General features: G+C 44.0%; 1 protein-coding gene and 1 long non-coding RNA gene across 5 annotated transcripts in view; both read left to right on the top strand.

Moving 5' to 3' along the window:
* Positions 1–6,078: 6,078 nt before the first annotated feature.
* On the top strand, positions 6,079–7,501 carry LOC147324105 (uncharacterized). The gene is made up of 3 exons (XR_015130811.1): positions 6,079–6,744; positions 6,877–7,075; positions 7,266–7,501. It is a non-coding gene; the product is annotated as an uncharacterized LOC147324105 (long non-coding RNA).
* Positions 7,502–12,486: 4,985 nt separating this feature from the next.
* The window catches only part of tcerg1l (transcription elongation regulator 1 like), a 74,359-nt gene continuing 60,808 nt past the window's right edge, over positions 12,487–26,037 (top strand). The window contains exons 1-4 of one of the 4 annotated variants that reach the window (XM_086304587.1): positions 12,487–12,624; positions 15,858–16,132; positions 18,083–18,175; positions 18,273–18,423. In XM_086304587.1, the coding sequence (XP_086160713.1) occupies positions 15,932–16,132; positions 18,083–18,175; positions 18,273–18,423 (445 nt within the window). In that variant the 5' untranslated portion in view covers positions 12,487–12,624; positions 15,858–15,931. Of the gene's footprint in view, positions 13,153–15,648; positions 16,133–18,082; positions 18,176–18,272; positions 18,424–26,037 lie in introns of those variants that run through there. The other 3 variants (XM_086304588.1, XM_086304585.1, XM_086304586.1) reach the window with 3 other exon arrangements.

Raw genomic sequence — 26,037 nt, 5'->3', positions numbered from 1 at the left:
GGATAAACGTTTTGTTCGCTAGGGACCTAGCATTTACCAGGCCAATCCTGGCGGTAAGCAGCGGATCCCCGTCGCTAGCCGTCCTAGAAGCCCGACACAGAGGCCGCAGGTTCCGCAGATTCACACCACGTCGGCGGGGGCGAGGAGAGCAGGGTTTTCGGGACATCCCATCTAGGCCGATGACAGGTACCAGCCAGGCACAGACAGGTTCCAACGATCGCCGAGAGAAACAGAAGTTTGGCACCACTCCTTGTTTTCTGGACAAGGGCTTAAGAGAATACCTTAAAGAAGCTTTCAGCTTCACCAGGAAGCCAGCCCTTCGACCCCGGCGACGGCACTTTTGCCGGAGTGGTGGATCTGGAACATGGCACAGGTGAGCCGGGATCTCCGATATTAGCGGGGGCAAAGTTTTATGTTCAGCTTGGTTCCACTTTGCCCAGCCTTTGACAGAAGGTCGGAGATCCAGTAGGGTTAGGCAATCATACACCAAGAGAGAGTTGGCATTTATTACAATAGTCAATAAAATCAAAACAAACAAACATAACACTGGCAGTGATAGACGGCAAGCCACACGCACCGGCGCCATCTTGGATCAATCCCGGATGACACCCAAACTCTTAACCTGAGGGGAGGGAAGGGTGGGAGAATTTTCAATGTTAATGGAAAAGCTGTGGGATTTGGTTAAGATAGATGGTGAACCAACAAGTAAAACTTCTGTTTTATTACTTTGAGAATTGGAGGAGAACCAGGATCTAATCTCAATAAGACAGTTTGAGAGGGAGGTAGGTGGGAGGGATGAATTGGGTTTAGAAGAAAGGTAGAGCTGGGTGTCATCGGCATAACACTGAAAATTTATATTATATTGTCAGAATATATGACCAAGAGGGAGCATGTAAGTAATGAATAAAAGAGGCCCTAATACTGAACCCTGGGGCACACCAGCAGAAACAGGACAGAGAGTTGAAGAATGGGATTTAAGTTGGATAAACTGAGTGCGGTCTGAGAGATAGGAGGTGAACCAGGCAAGGGGGGTATGACTAATGCCAATGGAAGCTCACCGGTTCAGGAGAATATTGTGAGAAATGGTATCAAACGCCGCACTAAGATAAAGAAAGATGAGGATGGATAGGAGACCAGAATCCACTCCCATCAGAAGGTCATTGGTAATCCTTAGCAGAGCAGTTTCTGTGCTGTGATTGGGGCGGAAACCAGATTGAAATTGTTCATAGAGATTATGGTCATTGAGATGTGAATGAAGCTGGGCGGCGACAACTTTTTCAAGAATTTTTGGAATGAAGGGGAGATTTGATATAGGGCGAAGATTATCAAAGTTATTGGGGTCTGCACCAGGCTTTTTGAGAGTTGGGATAACAGAAGCCTTTTTCAGTGCTTCAGGAACAAGTCCAGTGTTCAGGGAGGAATGAATAATATTGGTTATGAGAGGAGCTAACAAGGGAAGACAGGCTTTAACTAACACATTGGGTTAAGTTGATGGTGGATATCTGAGATTTTACAAGTGAAAAAAGAGATAAGAGAGTTGCAAAAATCAACAGAATACATGTGGGAGGGGAATGTGTCTGGAGGTTGTGTAATTTTACTGAACAATGAATAGAGGGACCTGGAGTTACCTTCATTAGAACTAATTAAACCAGAGTAGTAAGCAGATTTGGCTGAGGCAATGCCGTCCTTATAGAACAAACACGATCATTGTGCATTTCTTTATGTACAGTAAGTCCGGTTTTCTTGAATAGACGTCGAGTTGGAGTCCTTTAAGCTTTAAGGTGACGCAGGTCGGAGGTAAACCACGGAGCTGAACGGGAAAATGAGACAGTTCGATATTTAAGGGGAGCAAATATGTTAAGAAGGTTATGAAGGTTGACATTATAATGACAAACGAGTTCATGAGGGGTTGAGGAGCAGTGGATAGATGGAAGGTCGTGGACAGCAGATGAAAAAACAGCTGGGTTGATATTACTAATCTTCCTAAAAGTGATATTACGAGAGACACAGGTTTTGGAAGCGGTTATGTTTGCATCAAAAGAAATAAACATATGATCAGACTGGGGAAACAATGTGGCTTTACAATGGGCGGGGGTAATGCCAGCACAACAGACCAAATCCAGGATATGACCTTTAGAGTGGGTAGGAAATGTTATGTACTGTAGAAGCCCAAAACTTTCCAGGCAGGAGGTAAAATCTCTGGAAAGAGGGATTTTATTATTGTCCATAATGGCTGGAAGGCGATGTCCAGGTAGAAGTATAGAGCCACAGGTAGAGAGACAGCCAGGCAGAAACGGAGCCGCAAAAGATCCGTAGCAGAGTACTGGAGAAGAGCTGTCGCCGGGTGATGAACGATGGATAAAAAAACCCAGGTGAGCCACACCAACACCCTGTGGATCCACATCTTAATCAGGGCCGAGCACTGAGCACAAACGGAGGGACCGAACAACCAGCTGACAGCTGTAGCACAAGCAATAGAAGCCCGCAAGTATTGCGAAAACAAGTCAAAACAGGGTCGCGCCTTAGATACTTGATTCAAATTGTCGTCAGCAACTGAAAAAAATTATAATAAAAATATAACAATAACCAGTGAGCAGCGGCAGCCAGGCGTGCCAGCGTTCACTCAACCGGAAACACCATGTTATGTGTAATTTCTATTGCAAATATTAATCACAGTTAAATTTAGAAGGGATGACAGTAAAAAATGTGATGTCATCACGCGCTGCGTTCTCGACACCGGACTCCCGTGTGAACTTACGAAGTCCGGACGAGTGAAAACGCGACTACGTACTTTATTGATTGAGAAACGGCCTAACAGTCTACAGTCTATGAACTAACCTCAGCTAACGCCAACTAACAATGTTAGCTTGGTGGCAAGTAGCCTTCATTAATAGTAATAAAAATCACACAGCAACAGTAGATCGAAGACACTGCCGTTTCGTCCATCCCATTTCCAAGTAAGAAATGCATTCCTGCCCATGCACTGCCGGCTCTGCTGTCTGACTGACGCCACCAGCATTAACAGGACGCTGACATTAGAGCCTTTTGTGTGTTTTGTTTGGGTTTCCAGCAATCAAAATCAGAGAACCTGTATTAGTCCCAAATGGAAATTAAGTTAAAAGAAAAATAACAAAAGAACTGCAAGTCGTACTCGAACCGGCCGCACTCAGCCACGTGATTTATGGCTACATGCTCATCCAACTGGGTTAAATCTGCGCCCGACTGCGTTTAATCACCAAAACTGAAGAAGGCATAGAGAGGGCATAGCCTCACATATGAAACCGGAAATGACCGTCATGTATTCTGTTTATTTCAGCAAAGTAACTGTATTCTGATTACCACCTATTTAAACGGTAACTTTAACTGAATACAGTTACTCGTATTTTGTATTTTAAATTTACTGCCCCTGCAACAAAAATAATGGCAGATCAAAATGAATGTTGGTGGCAATCTTTGGCCCATCTAAAGGCCTAATTATAATAACAATGAAATATTACATCAAATGTATTTTATGGAAAATATTTAAGTTTTTCGTTTTTTTCGGCTAAAAAAACAGCGCGCTCATGTAAAGTAACTGGGATTGAAAGGGTTAAAACAACAAACATATAATTAAAACTTGATGTGAATATTTTAGAAGTAGAAGGCAGAAGTAGTTTTAAAAGACTGACTCATTTAAAGTGGAAAAAAGGTGGATGTCTTTTTAAGGACCCTCCAAGGGCTAAATACACAACGCTGATACATGGACTCCGTTACTCCCCAACACTGCTTGTAGGCGAACTGCAGTGGGTGCGAAAACCAAATGAAGATTGATAAGGTATGTGCAGCGGATTGGAGTGGAACAGCAGCAGGAACTGGGAAGGCCTTGAGAGGCAGGGTTTTACATACTGTGTGTATGCTGTTGTGTTACACTACATGTGTGTGTTTGTGTTGCCTGAGCCCTCAGTTTCTCTAATTATAACAAAGCCTCGGGTTACCTTATATCATCACAGCGCCGTTCAGCGTATTAGGAAGTTTAAAAATAAAATGTCGATTTATGTTGAACGAGTGATATTTGTTCAAGTGTCTTGTTTGATTGTCGTAACTCCGTCACTATTTAAATTTGACTAATTTCCTGAGATGATGATGATGATGATGATGATGATGAACTGACTGTAGTTCATATAACTAAACTGCTTCTTGATGACTTCCTGTGCCATGCTCTCGACGATGTTTCCGCTTGACGTCTTTCAAACATATTTTTCGTTGATTTCTTAATCCCAAAGCTCTCCATGGTCGATAAGCACCGTCTTTGTGCTTCTGCAGCAGATCTTTGACAGCACATCTGGAAACAGCTGCATGCTATAAAATGTCTGCTGACCCTGCTGAGGCAGGACAACTGTGTCTCTTTGTTGTATTCACTGAAAGCTTCTCAGACCCCTCAGTCTTCTCCTTTTAGACTCCCTCTGATTGTTATTCACCTGCACAGCTGCAGCTTTTCCACTTCATGACTTCAGTTTAAGAGAAAATGTTGTTCGTGAACAGCGATTTGCTATAGTTTGCTCACACATCACATTTATTTTCTGTGGTTCTTTAATCTGGAACGTTTTTGAAAATGAATGTTTTTAACCTCTTCACCAGCACACGCTCATGGGGAAAATGAACCTTATATCTTATGATATAACATCTCCTGCTCACACATTGTTCACTGCAAAATAAATACATAAATACAAAAAAGCCCAAAGTCAAACATAATGAGCGTATTTTTCTGATGAAAGAGTTTCACACACACCTCAACCCTTCAGTTCTATTCTGAAGCTGCTCTGGGGACCATTATTTCACCTCGCTGCCCGATTTCTTTCTGGCTTGATGGAAAATTATTCTTCAGGGCTGAATTACTCATTAAGATCTTTTTTTGTTTCAAAGCAACAGATATTTTATTGAAATGTAATTTCAGATGGAGGCTCTCTGCTTGTCGTTGATTGGTTAATGAGGGTCTGAAAGCTTAACGAAGCATCATGCTCATTAACGGCTGTGATTCTGAGCCAAAAAAACCCGTCGTTACTCCTCTTTGTACGACTGGGATCTGCTTATTCTTTTTTCATAAGCTCAGCCACATCCCTGGAGATCAAAATCTCTTCTTCGAGAGAAGACTGCTCTAAAAGTACATTACAAAGTTGATGAATTGAAACATAATAAACTGAGATGCAGAGAAAAGTAAAGGACATCAAAATTACATTTCTAAAGACACAAAATAGGAATTTCAGCTTAAGAATATCACTGGTACTTTCACCCATGCATTTCTTTGTGAGCTTCAGAATGGTTTTACATTTCAAGCTTACTTTATTATATAAACCTGTGTTTGAAAGTCGCTTTTATCCATCCATCTTCTTCCGCTTATCTGGGGCAGCAGTCCAAGCAGAGAAGCCCACACCTCCTTCTTCCCAGCCTCCTCCTCCAGCTTATCAGGGGGGACATCAAGGCGTTCCCAGGCCAGCTGATCTCTCCAGCGTGTCCTGGGTTCACCCCGGGGCCTCCTCCCAGTGGGACATGCCCGGAACACCTCACCCAGGAGACATCCTTGTCAGATGCCCGAACCACCTCAACTGGCTCCTTTCGATGTGGAGCAGCAGCGGCTCTACTCTTGTGTGAAACTTACACAAGTGAAAACAGATATAAGATCCCTTGAAAAATTATATAAATGAAACTTGTATGTTTTGGATACTTCCTAAAACAATATATGAAAGTAATGAGAAAGTGTCCACTCTTATTAGTAAATCATATAAGTTTTTACTATTTCTTTTCCATATGGGTCTCCTTAATTATGTCTATTTTCCTACAACATTAATTTCACCTTCTTCCTCTGTTTCTTCGTCACATCTAACCCTAAAAAGCAGCAGCCTCTTATTACTGTGAGCACTGGCTAGCAGTTTGTTGCTCGTACTGTTGATAGTGCAGCAGCCAACAGCTAGCATGTTAGTTAATCTGACAAGTTTAGCTTATCTCTTAGCTTTTCAGCTCCACTTCTTCCACACTAAACTCTGTTCTGCAGTGTGCATGAGCACAGCGATGGTAGGGTAAGGGGCCAACTGCGTTAAGAGATTTGATCGGGCAATACAGTGACATTAATGTCATTGAACAATTGTGTTTCTGTCCACTGCGCGGCTGTCCTTCGATTGACACATCAGGCCCAAAGTGCATCAGCTCACTGGGAAAATACCCGGTGTGCTAGATTATCAGTTCAGGCCTGCTACCTACACTTCTGTAATTGAGGCATGGTTGGTTAGATGCTTGCTGGCTTCAATGGAAGAACCTTCCAGTGGGATTGTGTTCAGGACAGTTGGAGTGGTTTTGTGTGGTTTGTCTGTCTGTGGTTGTTGGTTTTAAGCTCTGAGTTTGTGTTTAAATGACCAGGAAAACAGCAAGTGGCTTTTTGGCCTGAATAAATTCATCTGTACACAGATCTTCACGTGTAAACGCCAATCCTGCTCATAAATTAGGACGAGACATCACAATGGTAACAGCTGGGGAAACTACAACATGCTGTTTCCATGGAGACCATGAAGGAGAGGAGGAAAAGAGGATAATTGTGTTTTAGGAAACACTTTAACTAATCAGCTCTAGCTGACAGTCGGGGTAATGGGTGTGTTTTGTGTTGTCATGCCGACTGCAGCTATTTAAACAGCTTTCATCATCACAACATGACAACAGAGTGAGCGTGGGACACACGGACAGACGAGAGATGGAGATAATAGAGGAAAATAGGAGGTTTGAAAATGCTTCAGTGTAATAGCTGAGCCTCTCTCATGCTCTCTCTCTCTATTATTCTTTAGTTTCAGTCTCCAGACTGAAACAACTCAATTTCACCCCTCACTAACACTGTGTGTATGTATCTGTTAGTGTGTGTTGCAGTGTGTATGACCAGCAGTCATTTAAAACAATGACAAACTGCCAAACTCAGAGAGGAGAAGGAACAAAGAAAAATGATTTTTTACACATTTCAGGGTTTCTGTGTGAAATATTATCACGAAACACTTTTGAAAGCTGCTCATGTTCATGGGCTGGAGGTCAGAGGACTCAGCCTGCTCTCAGTCAAAAGGTAAACAAAAGCATCATTAACTCTGTGCTCATTATCCTCTGAAGCAGCTCCCACACAGCTGCAGTGCAAAACACATCAAGGCTGCCGTGTGCATGGCTCCTGTCTAACAGTGTCAAACACTATATATGTGTAAATGTGTGTCACAGGTTTGGACACGCCCTCTCATTTAACATTTTTTGAATGTTTTTAGGAAATCTGCAGAGGGAGCTGAAGGTTCGAGTTGCCAAACGTCAGCCACAAAACTTCAATGACTTGCAGAGGATCTGCATCGAGGACAAAACCCCCGACATGTAAAACTGACCTCTGTGATTGCAACAAAGGTTTTGCCACCAAGCACCAAAGCATCATGTATTTGTTTCATTCATGAAAATGTGAATAAATCAGTTTTGAAATGCATTTTTCTGGATTTGTTGGTTATTGTTCTGTCTCCCACTGTTCTAATAAAGCTACCATAGAAATGATGGACTGAGCATTTCTTTGTGGGCAAACTTACAAAATCATTCTTCCCTGACTGTATATGCTGATGATGTCAAGTCTATTTTAATGAAAAGTGACTGAGGTGAAGCTTTTTTAATCCAGTGGCTCCAGCTGTATTCTTTGACCTTCCTATTTGGCCCCACATGAAAAAAACCAGCATTTACTGGTTTAGGTGTGAAATGGACCTGCTTCACCCTCACATGCCATCACGTAGATCTGCTAACCAGGAGCTTTGACTGTCCCGAAGACATTTTTATAAATCCACAGGAGACACAGCCTTTGCACTTTTGGCTCCTAACATGTAAAAGGAGCTGCCTCTGGAGGTCAGGCAGGCGCCGTCTCTTGCTGTTTTTACCGTGCTTTTAAAAACACGTCTTTTCTCTTTGGCCTTTAACTCAGTGTGAGTTGTCATGTGTGTTAAACTTTTGTATGTCACCATACTGATTTATTCGTTTATTCTTCTTCGCTCGTTAATACAAACTGGGCGTCACAGCGAACGCCGTCCCCACAGATACAGCGGCCAGGGAAGCACAAGTCAAGACAATTCTAGTGGCAAACTTGTCGTTCCAACCATGGTCAGCGTTACAGTACACAGCGAGACAGCGAGACAACGTTCCTCCAACGTTCCTCCAACATTCCTACATATGGCAGACAATCAACACAGGACTACATAATGTGAGAGACAAGTGTGCAAAAAACCCCAGAATGACACAAACACAACAGTGCAATAGAAATGTGCAGCAGTGGCAGTGGGTTTTGCAAACAGTGGTTGGTTGATTTATGAAGGTGTGTGTGTTCATCCAGTCACTGAGTGTTCAGGAGTCTGACGGCCTGGGGGAAGAACCTGTTCCTCAGTCTGGCAGCGAGGGCCCGGATGCTCCGGTACCTCTTTCCAGAAGCCAACAGGCTGAAGGGTGTGCGAGGGTGTGTGGGGTCCTCCACGATGCTGGTGGCTTTGCGGTCGGAGCGGGTGTGACAGGTGTCCGTGATGGAGGGGAGATCTTCTCAGCTGTTCTTACTATCCGTTGTAGGGTGTTGCGCTCTGATAGAGTGCAGTTACAGAACCGCGGTCGTTGATCAATGCTCATGAGAATTTGCATATTTAATGATCGAGGACCTGACCTCCCAGCCCATTGTTCATTCAGTGGGCTGGTGTCAGTCACTGTGTAAAGGTGCTGTTTATAAGGTTGGAAATAGGGCTGGGTTTTTATAATCGATTCATCGATTAAAATCGATCCTGGCTTGGACAACGTGAAATCGATTCATTAAAATCCTGAATCGATTTTTTAATATAAATTTATTTTGCCCGAAACGCCAGAATCTCAGGTTAAACCTCACAAAATTTCAACAACTACCAAACAGCTAAAACAGTAAATGAGAGCAGGAACACGGCTTCTGCACAAAGACGTGAACACAAAGCGCCGACGCATCAGAATCAGTGAGATGTGACTTTCTCACCGACGGCACGGACACGGTCGGGGCTGAAAGCGACAGCTCGCTGATTCTGATGTGTCGGCGGGTCGAGCTTTGTGTTCACGCCCTTTTTGTGCTGATTCTAAAGCTGCAGGTTTTATCTCTCTCCAAACAATATTGACCGAACCAGCAGCAAAAGAAGATCCAAACTATCCATCCATCCATCCATCCATTCGCTTCCACTTATCCTTTTCAGGGTCGCGGGGGGCGCTGGAGCCTATCCCAGCTGTCATAGGGCGAGAGGCGGGGTACACCCTGGACAGGTCGCCAGTCTGTCGCAGGGCTAACACACAGGGACAGACAACCATTCACACTCACATTCACACCTAGTGACAATTTGGATTATCCAATCAACCTATCCCCACAAGCTGCATGTCTTTGGACGGTGGAAGGAAGCCGGAGTACCCGGAGAGAACCCACGCAAACACGGGGAGAACATGCAAACTCCACACAGAAAGACCCCGGCCTGATGGTGGAATTGAACTCAGGACCTTCTTGCTGTAAGGCAACAGTGCTAACCACCGTGCCACCGTGCTGCCCCCAGCACCCAAGATCCAAACTACGCTTCACATAAACATGAACTCACTCTGACTTTTGCTGTTTTGCTTCCACCACAATGCACAGCTCTCTCTCTCTCTCTCTCTGTTTTCTTCATTATTCGCTTGCTTGTTACGCACAAGTCTACTGTTGTTTACAGGCTGTCAGCCGCTGTTTTTTTTCTTTTACTTACTTCCGAAAAGAAAACCTAACTTCTGCCGTTCAATACTGAACAAATTTAAACGTTTTAAAATGATGCAAAATGCAAAACGCCGTGTCTCTAATAAAACCTCTGTAACGTTACGTTCATGTGTTGATTAATGGTTTTCTTTTGTTTTTGATGGACTGCAGAATATTTTTATAAAATCCCAGAACAGGAAAATCAGCTTCATGTTTTTCTGTTTTATCTTCAGCTACTTTGACACAAAGGCCTCGCTGTGATGCTCACACCTTTGATAAAGGCTGGAAAGTGTCAGCTTCCTTTTTATAGATACAAAAATATGTAAATGTGCTGATCTGAATTATAATATTTCTGTCTGAGGCAAAATTTCCCAGATTCAAATCGAATCGAATCGATTCGGGACCTTGTGAATCGGAATTGAATCGATTCTAGAAATTAGTGACGATACCCAGCCCTAGTTGGAAACCTGCAGTCAGCTGAGACTGAAGAATGTGACGAAACGTTTCTCCCACTGAAAACATCCAGACGAACAGAATCAACTGTTTGGCATTTACCATCCCAGCAACAGGGCAACAATATGAGAACAGGGGTCTGTCACACGAAGCGCTCCTGACATCAGCCCCACAGAGCTGATCAAGACAATAATCCAGAAATACCGATGAGGTGGAGGGCCCAAAACGTCTCTTCACTGACGTTCATCAGCAGGAAATGTAGAACGAAGTTTGCTGCTGCTCGATGGTTTTTTCACCTGACTGAAAGACGTTACTCCGAGTGATCAATAAACACATGAAGTGTTAGTACGGAGGACTTCTCTGTGTTTCCCAGGATTTTTATTTATCCTCCTCTGCACTGATCTGTCCTAGTTCCTATAAATATTTGTTCTGTGACTTTGTTTCACTGCCTCATGTGAAGTTTATTTTAATACTCGTGCCTTCAGCTGGAGTGAGTTTTTTTATGAATGCAAAGCCTCAGTCTCATTTACACCTGCACCAGGGATTAGCAGTTTTACATGAAACGGGTTAAACGTTCTCTGATATCCTCGGCTAATTTGAATTAATTAAATCAGTGGTGAAGCTCCACTCTGCTGCCAACCAGGGAAAATCATTTATTCATTTCTGAAGTTGCCAGTCATTAAGCTTCAGGCTGAATTTCAGTTTGTGCAGATTTGTCTCAGAAAATCAGATCATGTACCGAAAACAGGTTTCTGCAAACTTCCTCATTTTATCCACAGAGATCAGTTTGTCCTTTAAAATAGTGATGAGCTCAGATTTCAGTTTCTATCACAGAAAACGGGAACAAAATAGACACAATCGAGCACCTGATCCCTTAAGTTTTATGTCCTCAGTCATACTCCGTGTGAGATTTAATCTGTGACATTACTAGAAAATACTGCCGTACTGATTCATCAGAACTGTGTGTGCATGTGTGTCGATCACGAGCAAACACTCATTAGTGCGATAATGAAGACAGTTTATTCTGTACGTGAGTTTTTTCTGAGCACACGCACAATTTAATCCGACATATTCTGGTGACGAGTGTGTTTATTTTACCTGATATCAGTAATTGTTTCTGACTCGAGCGGCTCTGCTGTAATCTCTGCAAACACACACTGATATTGACAGACGGATTAACTGTCGCCCTTTCAGAGGAGATGCTCGCCGCTATGATCTACCTCATCATACGACATTTTTTTTGATGACTGACGCATGGAAAAAAGACACACCAAGAATCTGTGAATGTTGGCAGATTATTTTAAAGAAACCAAAAAGTTTGGGTTAGATCGGGGGTCTCCAACTCCAGACCTCGAGGGCCGGTGTCGTGCAGGGTTTAGACGTGTCCTTGATCCAACACAGCTGATTTAAATGATTAAATGACCTCCTCAACATCTCTCGAAGTTCTCCAGAAGCCTGGTAGTGACCTAATCATGTGATTCAGGTGTGCTTACACAGGGTCACATTTAAAACCTGCAGGACGGTGGCCCACGGGGCCTGGAGTTGCCCAGCCCTGGGTTAGATTCTGTTTTCTGCCTCAAAGCTTCATTGATTGGGTCACTTTTTTATTATCTTTATACATGAAAAACAACAATGAATGAGTGGGAGATGTAAACATTCACAGATACCTGAAAAAATATCACATGTGGAGAGTTTTTCCTTTTCTTTTAGAAGGTCAGTCGTAGTGGCTCTTGGGTGCACCAGAGAACAACATGGGGTTAGCATCTCGCCCAGGGATATTTGGCACACAGACTGGAGCACACAAGGATCAAACCACCAACCTTCCAGTTGGTGGGAGACCTGCTCTACCAGCTGAGCTACAGCCAATCTGAACTATGAGGCGAGCTCAGCATACCCAGGGCACAGCGCCGCTCTCTGAATTCACTTACACCAGGGGTGGTTTTACCCTGGGTCAGCACACCTGAATCACATGATTAGTTCCTTACCAGGCCTCTGGAGAACGCCAAGACATGTTGAGGAGGTCATTTGAAGCAGCTGTGATGGATCAGGGACGCTGGCCCATGAGGCCTGAGTTCCCCCACCCCTGACTAACACCAACATCAGAATCAAAGGTAAATGGCCTGCATTTGTATAGCGCTTTTCTAGTACAGAGGCGAGGCTGTAGGGGCGAGTCTGGCAGCCTCCGACCAATCACAGTTTTAGATAACCACTGGCAGGAGATCCTGACCCTGCTTCTAGCCCCGCCCATTTCAGTGAACATGCAGGTTAAACTGTTGGCCAACTTAGGAAGTGCTGGGAAGGAGCTACAGGTGAAAGGCGATCAGTACCGGAGGGGGGAGGCAGGAAGCAAAACTGAAACAGTCTTTCAAAGTAAAACAGAGCACAAGAGAAGGAAACATTAACAAACAGACAATGGAAGCGGAAACAAGGTGAGCAAAACAAACAGGTGGGAGGAGACCGAAGACACGAGCACAGAAACGAGACTCACGAAAAGATGCGAGTAAAACTGATGAGGAGGACAACGGGAACCACAAACACGATAACCGCGAATAACTCAAAGCTCCTGATTTTTACGGACCATCGATTATTACACGCACACGCGCGTGAAGGGGAGCGGCTCTTTGATCTGAGAGAAGCTCAGCTCAAATCCGTTTGTACCGGACAGAGGGGGGAGGGGGGAGACTCCGTGACGACGCGGAGCTGCACGCGGGCTCCGGTGTTTTTCAACCATCAGGCATCGCAGTGACACGCGCGGTGTGTCCGTCTGGTCTGTCTGCGTCTGTCTGTCGGTATTTCACGTCATGCCGCGCGCGTGCTTTCACCTTAACCGTATTGGAGGCTGATCTGCGGACCTCCGCGAGCTGCAGCCCGAAGAACGTGACCGGAGAGCAGAGGCTCGGTCCCGCCGGTGCGAGGAGCAGTTTACCGGATAGACGCCGGAGGAGCTCCGCGGGTCGGTAGGTGACTCTTACCGGATTTACCGTGATGTTCCGGTCAGCTGCAGGTCTGCATTATCATCCTCCTCCATTCATCATCGTCATCTTCAGCAGCAGCTGTTCACAGCTGGACTCTGTTGAAGACTTTGACTTCAGATATTTTTCATCACGTTTGTTTTTATTTAAGTCTGACTTTAATAAACAGACACATACAAACTCTGTCATTAATGTGTGTGTGTGTGTGTGTGAGGACACCATGTTCACCGTCATGTTACATATAAAATAATATTAAGTGATTATTTTTCAGTTGAATGTTACTATTCAGAAAAGATTCAACAGCCACATTCATGCCTGTGTGTCGGCCTGACAGCACCAACTTCACGGTTCCTAATTCTGATATGATATTTATAGTGATTACTGATCAATACCTGAGTCCAAACACTAATCTGTAATCCAAGTGTGAGAAACCTCAGGCTTACATTAAGAACTTTACAATATACAATGTGAAAAAAGTAAAAATCATTAGTGAAATAATAAATGATAACAGAACAGAGAGGAGTGAAATAAAAATGTATTTAATCCAATATGACGGCTTGGAGCTCAGTGTGCGTCTTTGCTGCTACACAAAATCTCATTTTCTTTTTATAATAAAATTCATTTGTTAAGAACAACAATCATGTATTGATTTACAATCATAAAATGTGACTGATGATCGATTAAAATTATAATAAAAATGATAGTGTCATGATACGTTGTGTGGCAGGCAGGAGAAGGACCCAAGATGCAGATTCACAGACACGGGGATAAACTCAAAAACACAGCTTTATTGCTGGCCACGAGAAGCAATACAAAATAAACTAAAACTGGGAAAACTAAAGCATGAGATGTACAAGGAACCGAACCACGGGGAGAATAACACACAACATGAGGGAGAACGCGACGCCGAACAGAGGGAGACTCAGACAGAAATACACAGAGGGTAAACGAGGAACGTGGGCACACACGGGGAACACAGGTGACACTGATAATCATAACGAGACAGGGCGGGGTGAACTGAACATGACATGTACAGGCACAGAGGTTCAGACAGGAGGAGAGAGAGCACGGGGAAAACACAGACATAACGGGCTGGGGAAACATGAAACAACCACAAAGGGAGACGAGGGCTCATAAATACATAGAGGGCACACAGGGGGGAGAGAGAGCACGGGGAGAACTTAGACATAATGGGCAGGGGAAACATGGAATAAAACATAAGGAGAGACGAGGGCTCACAGATACACAGAGGGGCACACAGGGGGTAAAAGCCATGAAGGGAAAACACTTAGGGAACAACACAACAGGGCAACTCAGGAAACATGGCCTAAATAAGGAACGAAATACAAAAATGCAAGGAAATAAGAATACTGGGCCCACATGGCCCAGGACCATGACAGATAGTTTTTATAACTGATCAGTGAAGGAAAATGTTTGAATCTGTAGTTGATCGTGTGACCTAAACTGCTGCTGCCGACCGTGTCCGTGGTGAAGAAGATGTAGGAGCACAGAGAGGAACCTGTGAGGAACATCAGTCGGAAACACGTTGTGACTGTTTGTGGTTGGACGGATTCAGTAGAAAGAAGCTTCAGCTGATCCTGATTGTAGAGGCTAAGCCTACGCTTGAAGTCTCTGAGGTGTTCGTTGGCGGGGGTGACGCGATGCCACTGTTATGAATGAAACCTGTTACAGTCCAGCAACTCCAGCCGTACTTCTCCATTTAACATCTTTATTCCACTTCCATCAGTTGCATTTGTTGTTAACAGTTCTCTTCATCCAACACCATTCATGAGAACAGCACAGTGGTCACAAACTCTTTGCTCCTTCCCAACAACAACACACCTGCCGTTAATTACGTGCGCTACCTTAAATACGTTCACATAGACACACCATATGGTAAAACACAAAAGGTAACAACCCATAAAAATGGCTCCTGCTCCGATCAATAAATCGCTAAAGGTTCATCAGTGTTTCAAAGAACAGGAAATGCTCATGGTTGTCTTTCCATCAAAATGAAATTACTCACAACTCTGACAGGTGTGATGATGATTTTGAGGTGATCAGTATGATCGGATTGATAATCAGTTGGATCAGTAATGGTTTCCATGAAGAGAGTATACTAAATGCAACAGTAGAAACAGTAGAATTATATTCTATTGTTAAAGTGGAGTTCAAACACCAGTTGGAGACTTCAGTTTAACATTTAGTTCTTTAATAACTTTTACATATTTATTGGTCTGGATTCGGAGGTGTTGGCAGCGATCCGTGGTCTGTCTGGACCAGGGGTGCCCAATCCCGGTCCTCGAGAGCTACCGTCCTGCAGCTTTTAGATGCATCCCTACTCCAACACAGCTGAATCAAATGGTTTGATTACCTCTTCAGCATGCCATCGTGTTTGGCAAAGGCCTGATAACAAGCCATTCATTTGATTCGGGTGTGTGGGAACAAGGATGCATCTAAAAGCTGCAGGACGGTAGCTCTCGAGGACCGGGATTGAGCACCCCTGGTCTGGACTGATTTTGGATGAAGATGCAGTGTTTCTGTGGAAGTGTCACTTTGCGCTGATGAAGCTGATGTCACGGCTGTTGAAAGCATGTGCTCAACTCGGGTTTGACTCGTTTATGTTTTCTTTTTGTGTATTTTTTATTTGCAGATTGCTAACCTCAGCATTAACTTTTCTTTTCTTTTAGCATACGGTTTGACCCATGTGATCATACTGCTCAGCCCTAATTCGCCCGTTTGCCACTCAGATGGTGATGTCATCATGATGCTGCCAGTCACCCGGTTTAAAGGTCAGCCAGCTGGCATGGTAACCACCACCACACCCTGGCTGTCTGTAAGCACTGACCCCTCCCCCCAGTGGCTGTGGTTGGCCAGCTGGTCAGCTGCAACATACCAGGCCATGCCTCCTTTGGTGTTCTACCCCCCAGCTGTGTGGATACCTGAGCACGCACAACTGATGCAGGTAACGCTGTCTGCACATCCTGCTGTTACACACGTTTCAGTTTCCTACCACAGGCTGCTAACAGAGAAGCTCTTTGTTGAACGAATCCTCCAAAGCTGTCCCAGCACTCTACACCACAGGTGTCCAACTCCAGGCCTCGAGGGCCGGTGTCCTGCAGGGTTTAGATGTGTCCTTCATCCAACACAGCTGATTTAAATGGCTAAATGACCTCCTCAACATGTCCTGAAGTTCTCCAGAGGCCTGGCAAGGAACTAATCATGTGATTCAGGTGTGTTGACCCAGGGTGAGATCTAAACCGTGACACTGGCAGGACGCTGGCCCTCGAGGCCTGGAATCGGACACCCCCGCCCTACACCATCCTCATCGTGGTCTGGTGGAAGATTTGTTTTTAATATCAAGCAATGGCTGCCTTTCCCTCTGCTCTGTTTGAACCTGTTCTGTATAATCATTGTTAGTGTTGCCTGCTCACTCATATCTGGCACTGTTCTTGGTAGTTTGGGTGATTGGTGCTGATGTGCTCAAAGATCACTAGAAAATAATCGAATAGAAAAACCTGACAGTTTCTTCTCTTGTTTATGGGAGATCGTCATAATCAAATAATAATAATTATCAAAGAAAAGAAAAGTGAGAACTTCCAGAATTCTCAGGTAGTCCCGCACCTCCTCATACAGCAGAAGTGCAGACCGCAGAAAGCCTCAGCAGGAAGTGACAGAAAGCTTTTCACAGCTGGAAACGTTTTACTCTGCAGAGTCACGCTGGAGTCTCCTCTGAATTAACAACATTATTGATGAATTAACAGCGCTGAAGGCCCCCTGCCCTGCTGTGGACGAGTCAGGTCACACGGAGCGATGCACAAGGATTTGACTGGCTTAAAACAAGGAAACCAATCAAAAACATTGTCTGGAATTTAGGTTGCTGAATGAACGAGGCGTGTCCAGACGTAGGGACAGCTTCATTGTGTTACATGCAAATCAGTCCAACAGTTTTTCTTACATGTGGACTGCTATATATTCAGCATACACTATTTTAGTGATGCAAATATGTCCGAACGTATCCCCTCACATCAGCATTCGGATGGAATTTAATTAGCTCAAAGTGATTACATACAACAGTGAATGAGCCGAATCATGAGCAGCGCTGACTGATTACAAGACCTTCGTTTATTTTAATGTCTCATGTTTCATCTTGTCCCTGAAAGTGATTGATTTATATGTGAAGCGAAAGGGTTAAGGACATGATTTCCTCACATCGCTTCTTCAGTTTGATCTAAAGTGTCTTTAAGTGAGTTCGGCCTCCTCTGCAGTCTAGAGATAAGATGAAACTTTAATGATCCCTGAGGGCAAAGTGAATAATCGTCTGTTAATTATCGGTGTCGTATTAATTATCTCGTGCTGCTCTTCTTTAATTCTTTCTGCATAAACTCCAGTGACAGAATTTAACATCTTATCAGCAGACCTTCTGAAGTAATTTTTCTTTTCAAAGCATGTTTGTGTCAAACAAAGAAAACTGTCTGAAATCCTGCACAGTGACATTAAATGGTGGCAAGAAAGGAAGGAGCTGCAGAGAGTTCTGAGGTTCTGTGCCTGGACTGAAAAGCCGCTGACAGATCTGGACCTCTGTGCTCTGACTGGCCTCTTTTCACTCGTGGACGATGGATGAAGGAGGTTTAGTTTTTATAGTGATAATGAATCTCTGACAGCTCCTTCACCTTGATGAAAAATCCTTTTTCAATAAGAGGATGATGAGTTCAGGTCCTCATTTTATTCTGTCAGCAGCTTCATCTGAAAGTCCTCCACTTATTTCTGCACACAGCACAAAGGTCAGGCAGGGCCAGGAGGACAAATTGGACAAATTCTCCGACAGAAGGCTGCACCAGCACCTGTCTACCTGTCTGTGTGTCTGTCTGTGTTGGTGGAGCAGGAAGTTCATCCTAATTTTTTGTGGTTTCAGTGGGAACGTCCAGCAGTTGAAGTCGTTCCTCTCGTCCAGCCGTTTTATCAGTCTTCACCTCTTCACCATCATTGTCATCATCGTTTCCCAAAGGTACGCACGCACGCACGGACGCGCACACACACACACACACACACACACACACACACACACACACATATACTGGAAAATGCTAATGTTGCTACTGTAGTTGCAGATCACTGATACCTGGTTCTCACCAGAGGAAGTGGGGGTGTTTCCAAGGAGACAGAAGCGCCTCCTATTAACCAATCGGATAATCCCGAGATCACGTAGACAAACCTCTGCGGCCAACCTGCTGTTGTTCCCTCCTCAGCTCTCAGGTAAGACAACACCTGCTGCAGATGTTGTGTTCGTGCTGGCCATCTTTTACAGTTTTATCTGGTGAGGATGCAGAAACGTGACAAACCAGGTGTCATGTGACATTTCTGTTCACTGAGTCATGTGACCTCTCAGTTCTTTACCTGCGATCAGTACAGTTGGAGTCAGGTATGTTTCCTTTATGAATCCACCTGATTATTCTGATCTGTTTGTTTAAACCAGCCCAGAGAGTTTAAGATTACACGCAGTTCATCCAATCAGATCAGGGACCTTCACGTCGAGGCGGGGCTTCTCATCTGGTCCTGTGCATTTAATCTGAAAGGCTCTGTGTAAAGGCCCGGCTAATCTGGAATCGAACCAACAACCACTGGAGGTTGGAGGTGTTTCAGGGATGCTGGATTCTCATTTGCCATGTTGCCATGACAACATGGCTCATTTCTGAGAGCTGAGTGGCTGTAGCTCGCTGCTCCGAGGTGAATGTGTTTTTACTCTCTCTCACACACACACACACGTACTGGTGTCAGTGTAATGGGAAGATGATTGGTCCATTTGAAATTACCCAATGAAGCATGATGGGAAATGTGTGCTATTCAGCCCTGAGACCGCAGGCATGTGTATTGATGAGCAGAAAAACCGTGACGGACATATGAACGAACGAGGTGGTGGTCTTATTTAAAGGTGGTGTTATTAGATAGACTGAATGATGGTAGGCCTATGTGAATGTGAATCGGTTCTGTTCTGACTCAGGTGGTGTCTGCGCTTTGGAATCAGCCTCACAGGGTGGGGTGGCTGTAAACAGTGAAATGTTTAAATGTTGGTTAAACATCAGCCTGCTGATCTTCTCCTTACATGAAGGAGGGTCAGAAGCTCGTATCAACTTCACTGATATTCACAGTGTTATTGCCCCTTGAAGTGGGATCAACTCTTCAGGAGACAAAAGTGAGTGTATACACTCTTAAATTTCTCCGGCAGCATGGCCTCGCCCAAGTAGGTTTGCCCCTGAATTGCCTCCTGCATTCCTGATTTTGTTGGTCTTCAATCCTCATGTCCTCACTTGTCTATACTATGGTGGGAGGTTAAGAAAAAATATTATTTTACTTGTACTTTTCGCTCCACTGCACTATTTGACAGATTTACTGTCCATTGCCCTAATACATGAGCATGGGCTGGGCCAGAAGTAACTGACCAGATGATTACAAAGAACGGCTGGGAGTATAGAGACTGAGGAGGTTGGTGAGATAGTCAGGGGCAAGGTTGATTAGGCATTTGAAAGTAGGCAGCAGAACTTTAAAATCAATACGAAATTTAATAGGCAGCCAATGTAAGTCAGAGAGCACTGGAGTAATACAGGCAAACTTTCTAGTTCCGGTTAGGAGACGAGCCGCAGCTTTCTGAATGATCTGTAACCGTTGGAGGTGAGCGAGTTGGAGTCCAGAGTAGAGCGAGTTACAATAATCTAATCTGGAGGTCACAAAGGCATGTACCAGTTTTTCAAGATCTTTGTACGGTATTAAACGATTGACCATGGAAATTTGGAAGAAGCCAGATTTAACCACAGAGGAAACCTGTTTATCCAGCTTAAATGAGCTATCCAGGCAAACACCTAGATTACTTACAGTATCTGTAAGAAAGTAGAGCAAATCGGGCAGCTAGCTGGTCTCGTGGAGTGTGACTATCCTACACCATAATCTCAGTTTTCTTCTCATTTAAAATGAGAGAATTGGCTGACAGCCACTCTGTAACCTCTTTCAAGCTGTCAGACAAACGATTCAATGAAGCTGGCAGGTCATCACACAACTGGAAATAGATTTGAATGTCATCAGTATAACAGTGGTAGGAGATCTGATGTTTGTCAAAGATAGAACCCAGGGGTAGCATGTACAAGGCAACACTGGAGGGCCCAGCACAGACCCCTGTGGTACTCCACGGCAAACAGGGCAGTGGCGGATGAGTAGCAACCCATCATGAAAGAAAGTCCTACACGAGAGGTAGGATTTAAACCAAAGTGCAGAATCCTTGATGCCTATAACATGTTCCAGTCTCTCTAAAATCATTTTATGGTCTACTATATCAAAAGCAGCGGACAGATCCAATAAAATTAAAATGGCAGGGCAACCTGAGTTGGTAATTAAAAGAAGATCATTGAAAACCCTCAGCAGTGCCATTTCAGTGCTGTGGTGAGGTTTAAAACCAGACTGAAATTTGTCACTAATGTTATTTGCATTTAAGTAGGCCTGTAGTTGCAAAAGGACAGTTCTCTCTAATATTTTAGATAAAAACGGAAGTTTAGAGATAGGCCTATAATTCGCAAGGTCAGTATGGTCGAGGCTAGTTTTCTTTAGGATAGGTTGCACCACTGCATGTTTAAGTGCAGATGGGACATGGCCTGCGAGTAATGATAAATTAGCCGAGCTGAGTTTGAACTTCTCAATTGATCAATTATGCTTTAAGAGTAGAAAGTGAGATTGGTTCAGATTTGTAGAAGTTGGACGGAGATCCTCCAGGAGGACAAGGATTCACCACAGGAAGATGAGGGAGTGAGGTTTTTAGAAGTGAGATTTTCCTCGTAAAATAATTAAAAAATTGCTCACAGAGAACTGGGGAGGCAAAGTCTACTTTATCAGGGCAAGGATCGATCGCAGAATTGAAAATTTTAAACAGGACCCGGGGCTTATGGGTATTAGTCACGATGATGTCGGACAAAAAAGCCGCTTTAGAAGTCTTAACAGAGTCCTGATATATAGTGCGGCTGCTACGTAAAAGGGATACCTGAAGCTTATCTTTTTTCCACCTCCTCTCAGATTGACAAAAGGTACGGCGTAACGTCTCGTATAGAGTCATTTAACTGGAGTTGAGTGGAGGATCTAGGACGCTTCATTTTCACGGGGGCCACTAGGTCCAAGGTGGTGGAGCATGCGGATAACATAGCATTCATAATCTCCAAAAGTTGATTATGTTCATCTGGACGTAGCGTTTTGAGGCAGAAATGTTTCGTCACTCATCCAGGTGACTTCTTCAGTCTCAGCTGACTGCAGGTTTCAATCTTATAAACAGTACATTGCATAATGACTGAAACCAGCCCACTGAAGGAACAATGGGCTGAGAGGTCAGTTCCTTAATCTTAATTATGCAAATTCTCATGACCACTGACCAAAACCCACTGATCAAAACCCACTGATCAAAACCCACTGACCAAAACCCACTGACCAAAACCCACTGATCAAAGACCACTGATCAAAGACCACTGATCACTGAGTCCCATTCACAGAGTTGGGGAATGGCTGCAATCACAGCATTGTAAGATGGTGACAGATGTACCCTTAGGCCCCTCCTCCATTCAGAGATGGTCTTTCCCTTTTCACGTAAATGGCCTCCTTGACTCCGCCCTCAAACCAGCGTTCCTCCCTGTCCAGGATGTTACATCCTCATCCTTGAAAGAGTGTCCACTGGCCTGTAGGTGTAAATATAATGCAGAGTCCTGGCCTTGTGAGGTGGCTCTGCTGTGTTGTGCCATCCGCTCCGCCAGAGGTTGTTTGGTTTCCCCGATGTTTAAATCCTGGCACTTACCAGCGTACACTATGTTACTCTGTTTGTGTCGGGGACCCGATCCTTGGGGTGGACCAGTTTTTGGTGCAGCGTGTTTTGGGGTTTAAAAGCCACAGAAACCTGGTGTTTAGAAAAAATGTGTCTCAGCTGCTCCGATACTCCTGACACGTACGGGATCACTACAGATTTTCGCTTGGGCACCGGTACCGGTCCGAGGCCCGGAGGTTGGGGACCGCTGATTAAGAGGACCCGAGGGAAGCTCGGAAAGCTAAGCAGAAGTTATTTGGAGAGGAGAGTGACTCAGACGTGGCTCAAGTAGACACAGTGTGTAACTTTGCTACAGTGTAGCTGCACCACAGAGCAACACTGCAAAGTTCACTAAACACAGATGTTTACATTTTTCATTTATTTTTTATATTGCAAACATTTGCACTGTTATCAGTATTTGCACTATTTTATATTATTTTTTGACAATCTTTAAAGTCATTATTCAACACATTGTTATTGTTAAATAAATATCGTCAAATAATCGAGATCTCAATGTCAGTGAAAATAATCGTGATTATCATTTTTGCCATAATCGAGCAGCCCTAGAGCTGGGTGTCATCTGCATAACAGTGTAAATGTATGCTATGTCTTCTAATGATGCTGCCTAAGGGAAGCATGTATAATGTAAACAGAATTGGTCCTAGCACTGAACCCTGTGGAACTCCATAATTAACCTCAGTATGTGAAGAGGACTCTCCATTTACATGCACAAACTGGAGTCTATTAGATAGATATGATACAAACCACTGCAGTGCAGTACCTGTAATACCTACATCATGTTCTAATCGCTCTAATAAGTTCAGCGTTCAATACAATCCACCCCTCACAACTCATCAGGAAACTGACAGACCTGGGCATCAGTTCCCTCATGTGCAAATGGTCACTGGACTTCCTGACCAACCGCCCCCAACATGTCCGGCTGGATAACCGCTGCTCATCTACAATCCCGATGAACACCGGTGTACCACAAGGCTGTGTGATGAGCCCTTTCCTCTACTCCCTCTTCACCCACGACTGCAGACCTGCTGATGGTTCCAACACCATCATTAAGTTTGCAGATGACACCACGGTGATTGGCCTCATCAGTGACAACGATGAGGCCGCCTACAGGGAGGAGGTGGATCGTCTGGCTGAGTGGTGCGACAGAAACAACCTGCTGCTTAACACCGAGAAGACTAAGGAGCTCATCATGGACTACAGGAGGAATGCTGACCCACATCCACCCATCCACATTAAGGGGACGGCTGTGGAGCGTGTGAGCAGCTTCAAGTTCCTGGGAGTCCACATCTCCGAGGATCTCACCTGGACGACCAACTGCTCCAAGCTGGTCAAGAAGGCTCGCCAGCGCCTCTTCTTCTTGAGGACTCTGAGGAAGAACCACCTGTCCTCAGACATCCTGGTGAACTTCTATCGCTGCACCATCGAGAGCATCCTGACCAACTGTATAACAGTCTGGTACGGGAACTGCTCTGCCTCGGACCGGAAGGCGTTGCAGAGGGTCGTGAAAACTGCCCAGCGCATCGCCGGAGCACCACTTCCTGCCATAAAAGACATCTACAGGAAGCGGTGTCTGAAAAGGGCTGGGAAAATCATCAAAGACCCCAGTCACCCATCACATGGACTCTTCACCCTCCTGCCCTCTGGGAGGCGCTACAGGAGCCTCCGGACTAAGACCACCAGGTACCGGAACAGCTTCTTCCCCACAGCTGTCAGACTCCTGAACTCTGCCTCCTGACATCTGACCCACGTTAACACATGGACTGAACATACACACACACACAATGGACAACTGTACCCTCAAACACACAATAATAACATGGAGTGAACCACCACTCACAACCACCAGCACTTTATATAGCCTCTGTAGAAATTATCCACACCCTCACTTACCTTAACTGCACTACTGTATAGCTCTGTAATAATCATTCTGTACATTCGATAATTTTTAATCCTACAACTGTTTACAACTTGCATAGTTCCCATTTCTGTATAGCTGTATATCTCAGATTCCTGTAAAGTTATTTATTTCATATTCTGTATAGTTTTTCATATTTATATCCTGTTCATAGCCTGTACATAGCTTGTACTCACTACAGCCTGTACATACTTATAGTTATAGAATATTCACAACATACTTCATACCGTGTACATTATAACATACCATAATAGACCCATTTCTGTAATATACTTGCATATCTATATTATTGCTAATATATATTGTAATATATCTATATCACTAAAGCACTTCTGGGTGGATGCAAACTGCATTTCGTTGCCTTGTACCTGTGCATGTGCAATGACAATAAAGTTGAATTCTATTCTATTCTATTCTAATAGGATATTATGGTCGACAGTATCGAACGCTGCACTGAGGTCTAGCAGGACAAGCACAGAGATGAGTCCACTGTCAGAGGCCATAAGAAGATCATTTGAAAAAAAACACCTGGACTTCTTTAAGTTGCTTGAACACGTTTCACCTCTCATCCGAGAAGCTTCTTCAGTTCTGAACTGAAGAAGCTTCTCAGAATTATCTCTAATGATTGAAATTTTATTTGTGAAGAAGTTCATGAAGTCATTACTAGTTAACGTTAAAGGGATGGTTGGCTCAACAGCGCTCTGACTGTTTGCCAGCCTGGCTACAGAGCTGAAGAGAAACCTGGATTCTTATTTTCTTCAGTCAGTGATGAATAGTAAGATGTTCTGGCTTTGCGGAGGGCTTTCTTATAAAGCAGCAAACTATTTCTCCAGGCTAAACGATCTTCTAAATGAGTAATGAACCATGGGAGTTTGTGTTTGGTCTTGTTGTATTCTTTTCCTTTTTCTCTGTTTTTCTTTTCTTTTTTCCTTTTAGCAGTTTCTGGTTGGTTTATTCGTGTTGATAGTCCAAGGTCTTCTTAGTATTGGTATAGCTTTTGGATTCTGTTCATGTTAAAGTTTATATTTAAGTACCTGAGTTTTTGATTTAGTGTACCTCACCTCCCCTGTGTTATTTTTATCCAATTATCAAGTTTGTATGTTAGAATGTGCCGTTTACTGTTTCTTTATTTCTTACTTTGGGTTAGTCTCTGTTGGTATTTATCTCACCTGTGTTTCCCAGGTGTTTCCTCTCTGCCGCAAACACCCCTTTGTGTATGTTCAGTTGCTATCTGGTCCAAATATCTGCTTGCATGCCCTAGTGTTACCCGTTTCCATGTTTGCCTTTGTATGTGGTTTCATTTTCCCCTGTAGACTATGTAACTCATTAGCTAACTGGATTTCTGTTTTGTCTTTTGGACTTTTTATCAGCCTAAACGCACAGCTCATCTGTGTCGCACTTAGCCTGGTGGGGCTTAAGGCATTATCGTCCATTTACTTACAAATCAGTTGACAGGTTTGTAAACTTGTAGCTTTAGTTTGTTTACATGAAAAAAATAAACTAAACTGAAGAAGAAGGTGTTGTCTTTATGACTATTGGAGAACTTACGGGATTTACTTTGTGGCTAGCTGCTAGCCTGTACAGACCTTTGCATATCTATAGTAACAAAGCAGATGTGGCTACTGGAAGTTTTTTAACTCAAACTTGCAGCGTACACATGGTAGTTGGTTCAGCTCAGATCACATGTACACCATGAATGAACCACTCTGGACCAAAATCACCTCCACCAAAGGACGTTGGTGCAGTTGTTTTAGGCCACACTCGAGTGCGCATACTGTGTTCGCATCTGCACAAAAGAGTAATATACAGGGTGAACCAGAGTACGACGAATGAATGAACCAGAAAGGAACCAGAGTATTATGGACTAAACACCCTAAGATTGAGGCTTTGAAGTAAAACTGTGTGTCGGTCTTTGGCTAATTAATAAGCTGGAGTGAAAGATTCACTCAGCCTTCAACTCAGCCTGTACTTTTTGTTAAATCATTTACTAATAGGACTTAGAAGAGAGAGGTCTAATGTCTGATACATTTAACTGTCCTGGTACAGTTGAAAACGGCTTTGTTTGTTTTCTTGTTTAGGTGGTCTGGGCCCAGACACAGTCTCTTGG

The sequence above is a fragment of the Aulonocara sp. 'chitande type north' Nkhata Bay genome, linkage group LG8 (genome assembly GCF_057382095.1).
Source record: "Aulonocara sp. 'chitande type north' Nkhata Bay isolate Kocher_YH1m ecotype deep benthic linkage group LG8, A_spYH_male_GT1.1, whole genome shotgun sequence".
Taxonomy (NCBI): domain Eukaryota; kingdom Metazoa; phylum Chordata; class Actinopteri; order Cichliformes; family Cichlidae; genus Aulonocara; species Aulonocara sp. 'chitande type north' Nkhata Bay.
The sequence above is the reverse complement of the archived record's forward strand: the minus strand, read 5'-3'. Positions and strand labels throughout refer to the sequence as shown.